At 36.2% G+C, this 18,435-nt stretch overlaps 2 protein-coding genes across 2 annotated transcripts; one reads left to right on the forward strand and one right to left on the reverse strand.

The window, feature by feature from the left end:
* The first annotated feature begins 1,262 nt into the window (after window positions 1-1,262).
* LOC118048216 (1,4-alpha-glucan-branching enzyme 2-2, chloroplastic/amyloplastic) lies at window positions 1,263-15,457 on the forward strand. The gene is made up of 22 exons (XM_035057810.2): window positions 1,263-1,570; window positions 1,677-1,813; window positions 3,157-3,365; window positions 4,549-4,647; window positions 5,515-5,557; window positions 5,904-5,963; window positions 6,647-6,727; window positions 7,299-7,415; window positions 8,277-8,360; window positions 9,028-9,149; window positions 9,299-9,418; window positions 10,086-10,215; window positions 10,324-10,434; window positions 10,723-10,851; window positions 10,950-11,053; window positions 11,171-11,315; window positions 12,796-12,943; window positions 13,083-13,183; window positions 13,411-13,488; window positions 14,335-14,490; window positions 14,775-14,849; window positions 14,962-15,457. The coding sequence occupies exons 1-22, from the start codon at window positions 1,432-1,434 to the stop codon at window positions 15,088-15,090; spliced, it is 2,517 nt and encodes an 838-aa protein (XP_034913701.1). The 5' UTR covers window positions 1,263-1,431; the 3' UTR covers window positions 15,091-15,457.
* A 608-nt stretch (window positions 15,458-16,065) lies between these two features.
* On the reverse strand, window positions 16,066-18,124 carry LOC118048217 (growth-regulating factor 4). The gene is made up of 4 exons (XM_035057811.2): window positions 17,791-18,124; window positions 17,444-17,632; window positions 16,991-17,330; window positions 16,066-16,729 (listed from the first exon to the last, which is right to left on the reverse strand). The coding sequence occupies exons 1-4, from the start codon at window positions 18,014-18,016 to the stop codon at window positions 16,567-16,569; spliced, it is 918 nt and encodes a 305-aa protein (XP_034913702.1). The 5' UTR covers window positions 18,017-18,124; the 3' UTR covers window positions 16,066-16,566.
* Window positions 18,125-18,435: the final 311 nt, after the last annotated feature.

Below are 18,435 nucleotides of genomic sequence, written 5' to 3' on the forward strand. Positions count from 1 at the left end.
AAAACTTCCAAAGCCAAATTGAAAAAATCTTCTAGCTTGAAGATAAAAAAAATAAAATTAAAGGAACAAACTGTTCATGAATAAAAATTCATGAGAGAATGTACAGTGAAGTAACAGTAAAACAATGACCTCTTCTGATTTCTCTATCAATGTTAATGTGATGACATCTTAGAGATATACAAAAAAAAAGATCTTTTTGTTGGGTATTATTGCTTTTGACACGAGTTTTTTAAAAACAATTGACAAAATAACACAGTTAGAAAAATAATGGGAAAAATAACATAATTTACACATGTTTCGATTGGAAAATATGATATTTAAACTTGTTGTGATTATAAAATGTGATATTTAAAAGAAATTATGAAATATACTCTATAAATTACGATGAGGGGAGAGACAAAAGAAAGAAAGAGACACTAAAGGTATATCAAAACTCCGATTACGACATCTCTAGTATCATCAAATTGACAAAACAAACCTAAAAATATTGGAAAAAGTTATTAACAATGATATGATTGGGTTACACTTATCGTTCAAAGACTGTGATAGGATCAATTATTTTTGGTAGCAAGTATTTGATCACTATTTATTATCTTTTTTTGATGTTGTTGAATTCATATTATCAAAATCTATTTCTTTTCTCTTTCTCTCTCGTATCTCTATATATATAATCTGTACATCTTATTATATGTGTGTGTATATATATATATATATTTTAAATATTAGATTTCTAAATCGTGACTAATACTCATTTTAAAATTGCAACATATAAAAATGATGTGATTTCACCATTTTTTTTTAAAAATTTTGCTATTTTACGAATTAAAAACAACAGTGATACTTTTCGAAAAAGGAAAAAATCCTTATAGACGGGAAAAGTTAAAAGAAGGAAAGGAAAAAGAATGTACCAAAAAGATCCATCGGAGAACAGAGACTCCAATCAACATGGCAAAAAGGCTTCCTTTCCCCGGATGGGGAGATGACCCACTAACAGCCACACGTACATCCAAGGCCTTTCATTTCTGATCTTTTGCCATTGACACGTATCATATGATAAAAACATAGGAGGGCAAAAGGGGCCCACACGGAGCGCCCTGGAGTGGATGCTGAATAAAAAAAGAGTGATAGAAGTGAGATGGACGATGGAGAATGATTCTGATACAGTGAAAGGACCCACAGAACCCCATCCCCATTCTCCATTGCACACGTATTATGTACGACACTCTGCCACTGGATGGAGTCCTATAACAATAATAATATCACTGCAAATCTTTCTAATTTCGGATTTCACGCAACTCACGCTTCTGCTTTCATCTTCTTCACCTTTTTTATTTTCTTTTAATTATTATTATTATTATACGGTGCTCACACTTTTAAGTTCTAAGCTATAGCTAGATCTCTAGTCGTAGAAAGAGAAGAGAAAAGAAAGAAATGGTGTCCTGCGCTATATCAGGCGTACGTTTTCCTTGCCTTCCTTCAGTGTACAACACCAAGTCTCAGTCAAGTTTCAATGGCGATCCTTTGTGTCGAAAGAGCCTCTCCTTTTTCTCGAAGAAAGACCCATCTTCTCGTAACTCTCTCTTCTATTTTTCTGCCAATGGTCTTGCCTTTTATTTTTCAATATATATATATATATATAAATGGTTTTGATTCTTGATCAATGATTTTGTTTGCAGTGAAGATGCTTGCTGGAAAGTCTTCTTACGATTCCGATTCCCCAAATTTAGCTGTTACTACTTCCACTGCTACAACCACACCAACACCTGAGAAAGTCCTTGTCCCCACCGATGGCAACGCTTCAGAAGATCCTCTGGTTTGTCTTCTCCTTGTCCACGTGCTGCATACTACTTCTATGACGCATGCTGTTGATTCTCAGTTTAGAGTGTTTTGCATTTGAAAACAAATCATGCTCTAGCATTTGATTTTTAAAGAAAATGAGATCCTTACAGGGAAAAGCACAAAAAAAAAGGAAGCAACATGATGTGGAGCAAAACCCTTGTGCTCAAGACTCCTACAAATTGAGAACTGGAGTCGACTCCCACCTTTTATTTTCTAATTTTTTTTTCTTTTTTATTACCACCACCTAAATTAGGAGCCAATACCATTCCTTTATGGTGGACCTTTAATCCCTTGCCTCATTTTGAACGAGTAATCTCTCCACGAGCCATTGAGCTGTACGAGCTATTATATATTCTAATCAAAATGAAGGGCACTGATGAATTTTCTATGGATATTTTCCACTTGTTTCTATTTAGATATTCCCAAGTCTTTTTCCTCTTTTTTTTACCCTTTAAATTTCGATTACCTCATTCTTATTATATGTTTCTGGGAAATTCTCATCCTCAGAAAGCGTAGGCTATATTTACATGAAAAGTTGTTCTTTGGTTCAACAATTTCTTTTATCTGTAGCCTCTTTTTTTTTTAATTTCTTATCCCCTGCTAGATGGCAAGAGGTGGCTTCTTGTATATGGACATGTAATGTGCAAAGTAACCAAACAATGCAATTCATTACTAACACGAGGATCTGTGAGGCACCAGTGGTGACTTGAGAATGAGAGAGGATAGAATTGTTATTTGAACATTTATAAGGAAGTCACAGGAAAAAAAAAATTGGGAACTCTTGGAAAGCCTAAACTTAGTCTCAACTTGAACCTCAAGCATGGTTATTTCCATGCCAGGTGTTAAAACTGTGACAATTTAAAGGTATTATATAGGCTCTTCTATTGTTCTTGCTTCATCAGGATCTTGTGATCTTTCCAATACTATAAAGGCTTGGAATTGATCTTGGGAAAATATAAATATAAGAAAGGCCTGAGATTTTGGAAGTTGTAGGTAATAGATTCTCATTTTGAGAATTTGCATTTGCACGTTTTGAAACACATTGCAGGATCAATCTAGATATCGTTGAAGTTATAGGCCTACTTGACTGTCATCCTCATGATGACAGCTCCTTTGACAAAGATGCTTGGTGTAACTAAAGTCATGTGCTCTTACAGTGTGTGTGAAAAACCGTGGTTGGCTGATTGGTCTATCTTGCTTATTCTTTAGTTTCTTGATGCCTTTGCTAGAAAACGGTGTTGATAGATTTAATGGCTGTTGATATCCAATTCCCACTTAAATCAGCGCCTCCTTTTACCTGTTTGATTCTCGTGTTAGGTACCTCATGATGTAGAGTGTCTAACAATGGAAGATAATCAGATTGTTGAAGACAAGGAAAAGCAAGAGACATCTACTCCTTTGAGTGAGTCAATAATCATTGGTAAAACTGAAGCCAAATCTATGTCTATCCCCCCACCTGGCTCTGGGCAGAGAATATATGAAATAGATCCAAGTTTGACAGGTTTCCGTCAACATCTTGATTACCGGTGAGATACTCTATCTTTACTCATGTAAGATATTTTTACGTTGAACTAAGGGTTGAGAGCTTGAAGTAAAACTAATAAATGAGCAGGTGCTTCATGTTATATACTGAAGTTTTGGTGATCATATGTGATAATTCTCAGCATCAACATTTATCATTAGCTTTCTTAATATTGTTTTTTTTCCTCTTAATATTGTTTTTTAGAAGTACATTTTTGAAGGTGTCTGTTTTCATTTATTTGATGATATCCTCAGTCTGCATTCATGTTAAAGATCAAACTCCAATAGATATTTCTTGCATTTTTTTGGACATATTTCTATTTCAACCTTTAGATAAAGTAGGACTATAGAAGTATCGATTTAAACAATAGCTTGAAATAGCAGACTAAGATTTCAAATGAATATCCTTCTACATCTTTCCTCCCCAGTCCTCAACATTTTTTGCCCTGATGATTCTTATAAACAAAGAGTAATATCATATGAAGTTTCAACTAATTTCTTAAGTGTGTTTAATGAATTCTTTGAAGACTGTCTTGGATTTGTCTTTTCTCAATTTATATTAGATACTAATTCATTTTGTGCCATGGTATGCTAGCGTTCATGTCAGCAGAGTTCCACGCCTCGTTAGACATATATTTCTGTAAAAAGTGGAGCAAGCCCCAGATCCGCATTTGCGGATATTCACTTTGGATACCTCTGCATCACCTAGAAATTTTTACTGTATTTTCTTTCCATATCCATTTATTGTTTTCATTATTTTCTCTGTATATGGATAGTGTAATTAACTTATGCACTAGCCCACATCTTATTTTTTTTCTTTACTAAAATCATGCAAGATATTGCATGAAAAGGTGTTTGTTGTTTTCAATGCTTTCAGAGTCATACCAATGAACCCAAGTGCTATTTTTTCCTGAAAGGACCTAATATATGATATGATTGTCAAGTCTGGTTGTAAGGTTGAGGTGTGATTGTTTCTTTGTTTAGAAACATGACAACTGCTGCCTGGAGAGAAGTGCTCCATGTATTCTCTCTTTTATAGTACAATTGTTTGACGTTTGCTATCTTTAGACTAGCTTGTTTGTATGTGTGTGTGTGTATATATATATATATTTTCAAGGTATGATTTTGAAGATGTTGATAAAGTTTTTGTAACATTCTATAGCTAATTTAATCTTTTCCTGATCGTAGATATTCAGAGTACAAAAGAATTCGTGAAGAAATTGACAAGTATGAAGGTGGTTTGGAAGTGTTTTCTCGTGGCTATGAAAAGCTTGGTTTCATACGCAGGTATTCTACCTGTTTTATTTCTGCAGGTTGAAGTCCATTCATTTTCTAGTTTTTTTGGCATAACCAATTGCACCTTCCATTTTTGCTGTTACATAATGCAATGTGTTTTCACTTATATTTTCTTTTGCAAAGTAAATGAGCTGTATCAAAAAATGAAACTAGTGACAAGATGATCTCAAAAGTGGAAAACACAACAGAAATTCTTGCGATTTTGCTTTGCATTGCAAATGTTTCTATTAGTGTGGTGACACTTTGGCCCTTGAGTTGATTGTTTTAAACATCAGAGGTTCTCACAAGAATTTTCAGTTAGTGTTGTGACACTTATTTTTCTTTTCTTTTAGGTCACTGACTCTTGTTCTAAGGATAAGCATAGCACCCAAACTGCAAAGATGAGGGATGGGTCATCAAATGAACTTGGAAAAAAATGGGGTCATCAAATGAACTGGGGAAAAAACTGACTAAAATTTTGTACCAAGGGTTAAGCTTCACAAATGTAGAAATAGTGCATTTGGATAGATTTAGGCAGATCTGTATGCATGTTGTGGTTCAAGAACAAATAAATGGGAAAAAAATTTCCATGTCCTAGCCAGGCCTCTTATAAAGATTGTAAGGTTGTACCGGTCCCATGAATTGAATGCATAAGCTGAGTTGTCTCACTTCATTGTGATGGCAATTGTTTAATTTACTTGCTCATCGCTTGTTTGTTTTCATAGATGCTCTATTTGTTTCATTACCTTTTATCATGCTTTATCTTAAAAAAACCATTAGTCTGCTATTCTAGTGTTTATTTTTTCTTTATAGCCAATCGATTTTAGTTTCCTTGGCACATCTCATTCTCACTGATTGTAATTTCTACTCGTTTCTCAGTGAAACAGGAATAACCTACAGGGAATGGGCACCAGGAGCTAAGGTCTGTGTTGTTTCGATTCTCTGTAACGCGGTCTTTAGTTTGTATAGTAAATCTCAGAGAAGGCAGTTATCCCAGGACTGCCTATTCTCAAATCTGATCTCTTTAGTCATGGTACCTGTATTACTGAACAACTGGATGTATATTCAGGCACAAACAAAGGGCATATGCTGTTAATAGCATAAGCCTCTATAAACTTACATGAGAGGCTGCTTTTTTGTTCAGCATTTTAGTCAGAGACAATGTCCCTCCGAACTGATTCAAGCTAACAAATTGACTGGCTATGAGATGATTGTTTTTTGTTCCTGACAAATATGTTTGTACATTGACCAGTTACTATTTATTTCAGTGGGCAGCATTGATTGGAGATTTTAACAATTGGAATCCCAATGCAGATGTCATGACCCGGGTATGTTATCTATGCTTTTGCTTTATGTGGCATTGGATCCAATGATGGATAATTTCTGCATAATTCCAATGGTATTATTTATACTTGTTGGAATTGTCTGTCATCTTTTCAAATGATTGGTAAAGTGCATTGAAGCTTTGTCTCCCTTTCTTCTCCTGTACACTTCACAGCAACAGTCTTCTACTATCTGCTCATTTTTTTCAGATTCTGTTTACATAAACACATACATTACTCATTTTATTGATGGAGAAAAAAGGAAATCTTTATATTGGATTGCTCTACTATGGATTCTTTCTGTCTATTACAACTCCTGCCTTTCTCATTTTTCTTTTCTGATCATTCTTTCTTCAGCAATAGAAAAGAAAAGAAAAATGTAAATAATGCTTTGATATGTCTTTGTTTGGAAATGGAAACCGGGAAAACTATTCATTTTACAGTCGTTTGAATCTGTAGTAGAATCTGAAAGCTTCAAGGATATGTCCAAGTAATACATACTAGTACTAGGATGTTTAATTAACATATTGTTGAGAGTCTGGGTTGAAAGAGAAGCCAGTAAGAATATGCCATAATGATGGTTGTTAGCAGGATGTAATATCTTCATACTTGTGTTTAAACTCCTTTTTTTTCCTTGTTAGATCTATTGTACTATTTAAATTCCAAGCAACTGATTTATTATTTTACAGAATGAATTTGGTGTCTGGGAAGTGTTCCTTCCAAACAATGCAGATGGTTCACCACCAATTCCCCATGGTTCTCGAGTAAAGGTAACACATCTCAAGATTGAATACTAAAATCTTACTGTGTAAATTAGAGTTTATGCATTAAACTTGATGCTTCTTGCTCACGACTTTTTTTCTGTGCTTGTCACTTTTGACTTGCAAGAGAAATAAGTTTGCAACTTTCATTTGAAGTCTAAAGATGTGCATTTCCATACAAAGTGAGAGCTTCTAGGGTTTTTTGTCTCGTCTGGTTGTTTTCTTGAACTTTAAAAGAATACCAGGAGCCTCTTGCTCAGCACCCAGTGAATATCATGTGAAATCAAGCAACTTTTACACAACAAGAAAAGGATCTTTGGCAGTGTAATTTTGTCTTCTTAACTTTGCTATTCAGTATTCATAACACAAGAAAAACAAACCGAATGTATGGTATCGGCTTCAGCTTCATATTAGTTTCTTGCATTTAATTTAAGCTAGATCTTTTCATTTTCAGTCAGCTGCAAAAGGAGATGATTATAAGTATTATTCAAGGCCCTGAGCTTGTTTAGTTTTAAAAACTCTGCTCTGCTATTTAAATACATTAAAGATGGTGAATCTATTTTTGATTGCGTGTTTGTAGATACGCATGGATACTCCTTCTGGCATTAAAGATTCTATTCCTGCTTGGATTAAGTTCTCAGTACAGGCTCCAGGAGAAATCCCATACAATGGCATTTACTATGATCCACTGGAGGAGGTACACTTCTTGCTTGTGTTTCTCATGGTTGCTGAATATATTGTGATGATTTGGACCTATATTTTGCACACACTATCATGAACTTAGGTTAAGGCAACAGAAAATGTCAATCTAAAAATAATGTTAGCAATAATTTAAGCAAGCCTTTGAGAGTTCAGGAAAAGGAATTCTCAGTGCTGATCCTAATCCTAAGCACCTTTGTTGTGTTGGTTCTTTAGTATCTTGGGCTCTTTACCCTGTGTGTTTGTCTTAGCTGGGCCTTGCTCTCTCTAGGTTGTAGCTTGCTGTAATGTGTCTTATTTTCATCCATGTGAGTTATAATGGTGGTAGAGGTGCTCTTTAGTTTTGTCTGGCTTGGTGTTGCCTTATCACCCATCTTTGTTTCCTTTTTTTTCTTTCTTTCTAATAAAGAGTACTACTTGATTTATGAAAAAGAAGAAGAAGAAGCAAGTTGAAGATTCAGATGATTCTACAAAAGAATGATCCTCAGAAGAAGAAGCCATCCTGGATTACTTCTTTGTCCAGCAACTCACCAGTCATGAGCTTCTTGTCATTCATGATCTTAGTGAAATCTATAAGCTACTCGTTACAACACCAATGGTCAATAAAATCAGTCATCATATTGAACAAGCATCAGATGTAAAAACTTAAGCTTTGAAGTAGAAGCCAAATGCATAAATAATCAGTGTTATTAGCTGTGGCTTTAATTTGTGTTCATTTGAGAACCAACAAGCATTAGCTGCAGTTCATGCTGCAAAACACTCTAGATTGTATTAAATGATTGAAAATCTATTCCATTTTCTTCATAATTTCTGTTTGAGGTCTGTGGCTTTGCACCTTGATGCTATTGCTTCTTTGCAGGAAAAGTATATATTCAAACATCCTCAACCAAAGAGACCAAAGTCACTTAGGATTTATGAAGCTCATGTCGGAATGAGTAGTACGGTGTGCATCTTCCCCCGTTATGTCTCATGTTACAAGCTCTTATTCACTGCTTCCTTGTACTGGTGATTAAAATCATTCATGATTGGATGGTGTTCAAACATGCTAGAGCTGTTTTATATCTTGGCAAATATTTATTAAAAAGAAATTGGGAGTTTATGCAGAATGCTTCTTTGACTTGTCATTGTAGAAGTATCTACAAATGCCTCTATAATGATGGAGCATGATCAGTCACTATACTCATGCTTCACTAATCCTGCCAAATAGTGCAAGATGACATTTTCTTAAAGAACAGTGGTCTGTACCAGCAACCTTGTTCAGGGTTATGGTCCTCCTCAAAGCCTGGACAATGCGATATGCCTGAAACCATATTGTCTTGCCCTTGCATGATTGAACAAACACCAATCAAAAACAATGGTTCAGGGTACTGTCATAGTGATTATTTTTACTACATACTTCTGATTTCCTTCTTTCAATTACCACGCCAAAGTTTTACAATTTATGTATTTTGTTGAAATCTCTATGCATGATGAGAATGGTTAGGTTATAGATCTTAATACATTATGGCATGACCTTTATTTGGACTCTTCAATCTCTCTCTTTCTTATTCCTATTTAATTTGCAGCCTCTTCATTCTATCCCTCATAATTTTGCCACTTCTTAAATGCAGGAGCCATTAATCAACACATATGCCAACTTTAGAGATGATGTGCTTCCTCGGATCAAAAAACTTGGTTATAATGCTGTTCAGATTATGGCTATTCAAGAGCATTCATATTATGCTAGTTTTGGGTATTTCCTTTATTTAGGATAAAGCTCCACTTTCTATTAGTCCCCTTTTTTCTTTTACATGTATATTTTCCCAAAGCTTGGTCTTCATTAGCATAGTGGGCAGTTTTTGCTTCCCTGTAAACTCACGAATTCCTTTTGATGATATGAAGGTACCATGTCACAAATTTTTTTGCACCCTGTAGTCGGTGTGGAACCCCTGATGATCTGAAGTCTCTGATAGATAGAGCTCACGAGTTAGGTCTCCTTGTTCTCATGGATATTGTTCACAGGTAACTTTCCATTAAGTACAATATGTAGAAATGACTGGTGTAGACTCAAACTTTAAATTCTGATGATTTTGGCAAATTGACTTCTATAAGTTAAAGAGGGAGAAACAAAGTTAAAGAGGGAGAAACAAAATTGAAAAATGCATGAATTATGGAAATTATTATTTAGGTGTAGTGGCTTTCAAATGTTCATTCTTGAATAGCCACTATTTACATCTTTGTATTTTAGTACTTATTAGAAATGTTTGAGCCATCTTAAAGTAAGAATATGTTCTGCAGATTAATTGGAAACTTGAGATGAAGAGTCATTCATCTAGGGTTATGTGCAGGAATACATGAATCATAACCTTCATTAATCCGTAGCTTTTATTTATTTTTCACTAAACCATGTCTTTGAGACAAGTCAACAATTGGCAAGAACAGAACCTATCATTTGTGAACTCATCATGCTATCATTCAGTAAGTTTGGTATGATAGCAGCTCTTTTCTTAAGTGCGCTTACTAATATTTTGGGTGTCACTTATTCTGTTTGATTGGATAAATAACTTTTTTAATGCTTTTATTTAATCTTTCATTCCATAAATCATAGTGAACTTTCATTACCAATTATTAGTTGATCTCCTAGTAATAATCTTTCTTTTGGTTGACAACTAATATCAAATGAATCCAGCCATGCATCGAACAATACTTTGGATGGTTTGAACATGTTCGATGGAACTGATAATCACTACTTCCACTCTGGTTCACGGGGACATCATTGGATGTGGGACTCTCGCCTTTTCAACTATGGCAGCTGGGAAGTATGTGCTTGTTTGAATCTTCAGAAACAGTATTTGTCTGGAATTTTTAGTCTTCATTTGTCTTTTTCTTATAGTTGGAGAGGACTAAATACTTGCTCATTGGTTTAGGTACTGAGGTTTCTTCTTTCAAATGCAAGATGGTGGCTGGATGAATATAAGTTTGATGGGTTCAGATTTGATGGTGTGACTTCGATGATGTACACCCACCATGGGTTGCAGGTATCATTTAGGTTCTTTAGGGTATATTATTTTTGTTTGCCTGATCAGGTAACAATCTCTCAAGTTCGATGAAGCCTAGGATGTGCTCAATTAGAGGGATAAAAGTTATAGATGCTTGATTCTTAAACCTTATGTGACTACTATGGCTAGGCTCATTATGCTTATTTTGATGTTTCCTTTTAGCTCTATTAGGGCTATGGGTGGTGGAACTTAATTGTTTGGTGTTCTATTTGACTTATGATTGAATGACAGATATTTTCTTTGGTTATTTTTTCCAACTTGATGCAGATGACTTTTACTGGAAACTACAACGAGTACTTTGGATATGCAACTGACATAGATGCTGTGGTATATCTGATGGTTGTTAATGATATGATTCATGGTCTCTTCCCTGATGCTATTAGCATTGGTGAAGATGTAAGTTTGTGCCCCCTAGAGGAATCAACAGCTCCAGTTAATCCAATGCCAGACCTCTCTGCTTGCTCATGTTTATAATTTTCTTTTTTACTTTGCAGGTCAGTGGAATGCCAACATTCTGCATTCCTGTCCAAGATGGTGGCGTGGGATTTGATTATCGCCTCCACATGGCCATTGCTGATAAATGGATTGAGCTTCTCCAGTATGTTGCCACTGAAACTCTCCAACCTCTTTTTGACTGCCTTGAATTGGCATCTTCTTGTTTGATGCTATTTTAAGGTCTTTTCTCTCCGTCACTTTCTATTTGTACTGGATGTAGGAAGAAGGATGAAGACTGGAGAATGGGTGACATTGTACACACTCTCACTAACAGAAGGTGGCTGGAAAAGTGCATTTCATATGCTGAAAGTCATGACCAAGCTCTTGTTGGTGACAAGACCATTGCATTCTGGTTGATGGACAAGGTTATATGAGTTCTTTCCCATATCATTCCAAAATCAAAATTTATGCACATGTTTATTAGAGAATATTGTTTTTCTCTTGACTGTTAACACCAGTGGGAGAAATGATGCAGTATGTAGAACAGAAAAATAATGGTTAACATTTGAACAAGTTTAAAGTTTGAAGAAGAGAATGAGGTGCAGGGTTTGTAGAAATTCTAACTATTGTAAAAATATTAATTAAACTGACTTGTCTTCTACAATACCTCTAATAGCCTATTTATTCTAGTTATAACCATTGTAGGAATAGAAATTGCGACAAATCCTAGTTGACTACTATCATTAAATGTCAGATATGCATAACTAGATCTAAATAGCTTAAGGATTTGTGAAACTAAAAAAGAACACCAAAATCAGTAAGGAAAACAAACTTTTCTTCGCAATCCCCTTGGAGAACTTTACTCTAGCAAGAAGACTTTTTGCATCTGGTGCATATATCTAGGGATTAGCTTTCTTTATTCATCTTATTTTATCAGAGTACTTTCTTCAGAGTTGAAGTAGGGTGAGTAGGAAACCAGCAATTACTGCAGATATAATGGGCTAAAACTATAAGAAAATTGAAGCTCAAACTTATAAACATTGATTTGCTGGTTTGTAGAGAAACCTCTACAGTATATTTATAGGAAATAAAAGATGTCTGTAAATTAGCCAAAGCAACCTTATTTATATTACTTCCAAGTCTAAATCCTGATCCTTATAGAGTGAATCACATTTCAAAGTTACATGAAAATTGAAAAACCCAAATAACTAGAGGATTCCTAAACTAAACAACAACACTAAAATTACCAAGGAAAATATAAATTCTTCCAAAAGCTCATGTTCCAATCATTCGATGCAAGGTGGCAAGAGGAAAACAATAGAAACAGAAATTTCAGCAGTGTTATGGCTAAACCTAAAAGGATATTGAAGCTGGAACAAGATAATAAAGTTTAGGGCTCACCATTAAACCTTTAAAATTTGAATAGATCTACTTCTATCTTCTATATGACCATTAAATTGATAAAGTTTTTGAAGTTGTAGAGTAATTGTAGGCTTGATCCCTTTCAATTATAGTGTCATGTCAGTAATACAAATATTTTTTTTGTAGGGACACTGCTTGAACCATTAGGATGTTACTATTTAGGGAGTCCAAAATGTGTCATTTTATTTGTATTTATCAAAGGAAAACGTGTCATTCTATTTTTTTTGTGTTATTTCATCTTAAACACTTGGCATGAGGAAAAAACATAAAATCTTAAATGCTTGGGATGAGACACCATTTCGTTTTGCTTTATATATAAACGTTTTCCTATAGAGCAGTGATCCCAAAAGTTACGAACTCCCAAGTTATTAAAAAATTTACCATTTTCTACTATATTTTGTTGTTTTTCTTCCTACTCCACATCATAAAACCCTATGGTTTATCAAGCTGGAAATCAGTCTTCTAATTCTCCATTTGTCTCAGGATATGTACGACTTCATGGCTCTTGATAGACCATCAACTCCTCTTGTAGATCGTGGAATAGCATTGCACAAAATGATCCGGCTTATTACCATGGGTTTAGGAGGAGAAGGATATTTGAATTTTATGGGAAATGAGTTTGGACACCCTGGTAAGAATATTTATGAATTTTATTACCATGGTTATTACTATTCTTTAATATTTCTTATTGGTTCTATCATCATTTAATGAATTTTTATTAAATTGGTAGCTTTTATAATGACGGTGTACTTTTCTTTTATTTTTCTCAGAGTGGATTGATTTCCCAAGGGGCGATCAGCGCCTTCCTACTGGTGAAATTATTCCAGGCAATAATAACAGTTATGATAAATGCCGGCGTAGATTTGATCTGGTAAGTTTATGCCTGATTTTGAAACCTAATCTGACCATTGCAGTTTATTCTTGGCTCAATTGGAGCTTGAAAAAGTGTTGGTCTTAATAACCATTACTTTGCGCTGAAAAAACAAACTGATGAACCCACGAGGAATTTTAAGAATTGTTGAAACAAAGTAGCTCCTCCACCATGGTTTCTGGAATTTATGCACATCTGACATGTGTTGATTTTTCATGCATGCCCAGGGGGATGCAGATTATCTAAGATATCATGGAATGCAAGAATTTGATCAGGCAATGCAGCATATTGAAGAAATCTATGGTGTAAGTTCCTATCATACTGTTAGTTAGCATAGTTTTGGCTGCTGATGAGCTGCATTTATGGATTATTAACTTATATTTATTTATTTGCTTGAATGCATCTTATATTAAGCAAGGTATAGGAGCCAGTATCTCCATATTCTAGCTTGATTCGTTTTTTCTATTTCATGTCTGTGGGCTGAGATGTTGGAAGCCTGCAATTATTTACTTGTATCACATGGTTTCAAATCCCTCCAAGATATTGCAAAGCAAAGCATATCCATGTCCCACCATACCACATTCCAAATGCAACATATTTTCAAACAATGACCAATATTTCTCTCTTTTCATAAGAAAATTGAACGTTTCTTTCTAGGTCTTCAAACACACTGGTTACTGTTCTTTTTAACTGTTACACTTGACTATCTATTTTAAAAATGAATTGACAAGCTATTATAACTCTAATCCAGGTTAGAAAAAAGATTCTCCATCTTGCTTGTGAAACAGCTACGGTTTAAGCAGATTGCTCACATTTAAAAGTCTTCTACATGTTAAAGTCTTTTTAAATGTACTTCATTTCCCAATTTTTTTTCTGTTCACTTCTCTTGGCTTGGAATTTAGAGTTTTACACAACTGAAAATTAGCTGACTATATCTGTCCTTCAAATTGCTGTATCTTTGGTGCTTAATTTAGACTGTTGAACCCCATCCCCAGCAAAGGATCATTCTCACCTTCATTTCTATTTCAATTATAGGCCTGAAATACCGAACCAGCAAATCTATATGTTTGCTACCCTGCGCTCGCAAAATTTAAGATAAATGTGAAAAATAAATTAAAAATGTAAGGCTTAAATGGTAACTGTTTTTGCAGTTCATGACATCTGAGCACCAATATATATCACGGAAAAACGAAGGGGATCGAGTTATTGTCTTCGAAAGAGGGAACTTGGTTTTTGTCTTTAATTTTCATTGGACCAACAGCTATTCAGATTACCGAGTAGGCTGCTTAAAGCCAGGAAAGTACAAGGTATTCTCTGTAACCTTTTCTATATGCTTGCACAAGTAATAAAGGTTATGAACATTAAAAAAAAATCAACAGTGCTAATTGGGCCCTTCCTTTTGTATGCTCAGTATTGAGTAATCTGTGTTCAGGAATGTGTAGGCTTTCAATTCAGTTCAGTTCTGTTTATAGATATCCAGTAAATCCCAGTATTTTAAAACTTGTAAATCTAGTTGATGCCTCGTGCTGTGCTAGTTTGCCTCAAATTTTCCACTTATATTTATAAAACACCTTTTGTTTTTTGCTTGCAGATTGTTTTAGATTCTGATGATCCATTGTTTGGAGGCTTCAAAAGGCTTGATCAGGATGCTGAGTACTTCACCTCTGTAAGAAAATTGTTTGTTACCTGAATTCAAGTTTCATCCTCATCCATCTTCCACCAGGCAGTTCCTTGTAAATATTAGAATAGTTGTCAACATTTATGTGGTGACTGTGCAGGAAGGGTGGTATGATGACCGGCCTCGTTCCTTCCTGGTGTATGCACCAAGTAGAACGGCTGTGGTCTATGCTCTGGTGGAGGATGAATTGGAACCTGCTGAGAGTGAAAATGGACCTGCTGAGGGCTGATATTGATCTCAACAAAGCCTTTCTCGATTTAGGATGGGCATCAGGCATCTGCAATCGACATAGTACATGGAGGACCATGATTTAAGTCAATCCTAGTGCCGTTGCCAGCATTTTGTCATCCAAGCACAACCAAGAAAAACGAGCAGAGGCAGAGATTATGCGAATTGTTAATCAGTGGATCAAAAGAAGACCAAACAATGTTGAACATGTAGAAAATTTTGTCTGAAATCTGTGTAGTATTTGCTGGTCAAGTCATCGTGCCCCTCCAAGTGCAAACCAGGCCTCTTCTTGTATAGGCACGTTGTGATGGTCATGTAAATAATGGCGCATTTATAATAAAATGTGATCGTCTGATTAGTTTTTCTCATGCGAGTGTTGTGCTGATTAATGGCGCTCGTGCGGGTAGCAGTCACCGGGTGGCTGGAGATTTGGAGATATGATTTTTATTATCATGCATGTTTGCCTGACCTGTCTCATTTTGTTTCCATGCATGCAGAAGCTTGGCCTTTTTAACCTCTTTTTATGTGCCAGGGAAGCAGCATCTTTTTTCTTTTATGGTGTTTTGAACTGCCATTGGTTCTGGTTACCATAGCCATGGCCAGAAAGGGTAGTTGCTTGAAACAAGGCATGTGTTTCCAGGCCATCATTTTATGCTTCCTTAAATCTAAATTATTAAATTTATATAATTTATATTGAATGAAAATGATTTAGTACATGATAAAATGGCAACAAATTATTTTTCATTTAATTTAAGTCATTGAATACCGGATTAATGGTGAGATTTAAACCATAATGAGCTGATTTAAATTGAAGAATGAAGCGTAATTATGCAAGAGTGTAACACGAAAGAAAAAGGATAGATAACCTGGAAGGCTGCAACTACAAGCCTATATATGGATGAAAGGACCAGGCACCTGATTTTGCCTCAACTTCATGCATTGTCTAAGCCGTCAGATGAAAAGGTTACCTTCAGCCAAGGCACTCATCACATTAAACATAAAAAACAAATCAATGACAAGATTTCAATCAAATAAACACAACACACTGTCCACTGAAAGATTTTGACTAGGATGTCTAGCAACCAGAAAACCCAACATTATTAGTTAATGCACGTATTGATGTGTGTGTGTGTGTGTGTGTGTGTGTGTGTGTGTGTTACTACACCACAAACTAACCTAAAATAGATCAAGTTTCAGAAACAGTGGGGCGAGATAACTGGTGCAGAACATTCGTGGGAGATGAGTTTTTGGTAGTGGAGGACCTCAGCGCCTCAGCAAGAGGCCCCCCCATTGAAGTCACCACCTGGTTTGTAATTTTTGTGCCCCATCCTGCAGCAGCCCAATTGCTTGTATTGCCTCTAGAGATCGGGGCTGGGGCCGGTTCCGGCTCCGGCTCCTCCTCTGCACTATTATTCCCAGTGGACAATTTCAATGACACATCTGATGCTGGTGAGTTTCCAGGCATTGAAACGGAGAGTCAGGTAAAAGAGTTCATTGAGCTTCCAGCATTAATATTGTCGGATTCATCAACGGATCGTGGCCAGTCATCAAAAAAATGCCACAGAATGTGGCCATCAGACCTGTTACCAACCTCATTTGGAGGTGGTGGTCCAATTAAGCCCTTGCTTTCAGTTTTGGAGCTACAATAAGGGTGAGCAAGAAGATTAAAGCAAAAACAAAACAATGAAAAGGTAGTTAGACATAATTCTAAGAATTTCTAGCTGGGGTCGGTCCCATCGATTAAGGACAATATTAGAGATTCCATCCATCATCATGTTTCCTCCTAGTTAGTTGAAAATTCTGCTTAAACTAACTAGTTTCTTAAATCCAGAGGATCATCCACCAGAATATCTTTGATGAGGTTATTAAATCATTAAATTAAAGCCTGGCTGCAAGATTACCTATGATTGAGATGAATGGAAGGGGATTCTAGTGTATGCGAAAAATGAGTCCCATTGACCACCTCTGATATGGTTGGTGTGGTACTGCAATTGAAAGCAGCAGCTGATGCGGTACCACCCGCACCTCCAATACCAATGCAAGTGATGTTAGTGGATATTGTAGGTGTGGGATTTTCCACAAGCTTTCTTGAACGGTTGCGGCCACGGTGCAAGTGGCGCTCGCAATACTTGTGCCCTGCCACCACGTCTCTGGAGCACCGCCATTTCTTACCATCTGTTCTCCGGCACCGACCTGGCTCCGGATCCATGGCTGCTCTTCCCCAATACCCTGTTTGCAATACTACGTACTGACGATATTAAACCACGTTGATATATATGGGCAAACAGTAATTAGTTAACTATATAACCACAACAACTCCGCATTTTAGAGAGGATTTGGTTATAAGCGCTTACAAGATGGCTGATAATATAGTTGAAGAGGATGATGGAGGAAATGTGGAGAGTGAGAATGAAGAAGGGTTTTCTTGATTGGTTGGAGAAGCTCCGGAGGAATAGCTGCACCGGCTAACATGAATCTGTAGATCAAAGCCTGCAGCTCTAGCTCTTGCCACTGTTCCAGGCTAAAGTAATTCCCCATGATCTCTAACAAGCAGAACAAGCACCATTCACAAAAGGAAAAGAAACTTATATCAACTCGAATTGATGAAGATTGAGTACGTAACATTTGAAGCAAACCATGAAACTTTCTTTAATTAGGTGAGGAAGAGGGGGGTGCAAGAAAAGTCAAAGAGTAAACTTACTAGGAAGTCTGGTGTTTGCAGCTGTGTTTGAATCAGGAAATGCTGACAGGTTACTGGTTTTGCAGCTGGGCTCAGGTAGAAACAAAGGGAAGGCAGCAGCAGACCCAGATGAGTGTGGATGTTGTTGTGGTTGATGGGGATCCATGAGGAGTTTTGGCATCTTTGCAGAGGGTTGTTGCCCTGACTCCTCATGCTGGTTTCTCCATTGCTTCAGATGGAAGTCCATGGAGAGATCAGATTTGTTGGATTGGTTACTTTCTGTCTGGTTGGTTTTTAATATAGCTTTGTTTGATCTTGGCGTGTTGAGAATGCTTGCAAAAGCTCTCACATCGGCTTCTTTGTTTGTTATTATGGCAGGCCAGAGTGAGTTCGGACAAGATGGACCAACCTTTCGGGGGCACTTGAGAAATGTCAGCCAGACAAGACAGGTGAGAGTAAAAAGAGAGCCAAAATATAATAAACAAATCTTCAACATGTAAGGGAGATTGAAGTAGCTTGCAGAGCTGCTGTCCTCTTTCTGTCCCTCTCTAAGCTTTTCTCTGGAAACAGCACATGAGAGTTCTGAGAGAGAAACCAGAGTACAGAGTTATCCTATCACTTTGCTGTATCAGAAAACCCCTTTTTGTTACTTTGAGTATTATTATA

Source organism: Populus alba, chromosome 6, assembly GCF_005239225.2.
Source record: "Populus alba chromosome 6, ASM523922v2, whole genome shotgun sequence".
NCBI lineage: Eukaryota > Viridiplantae > Streptophyta > Magnoliopsida > Malpighiales > Salicaceae > Populus > Populus alba.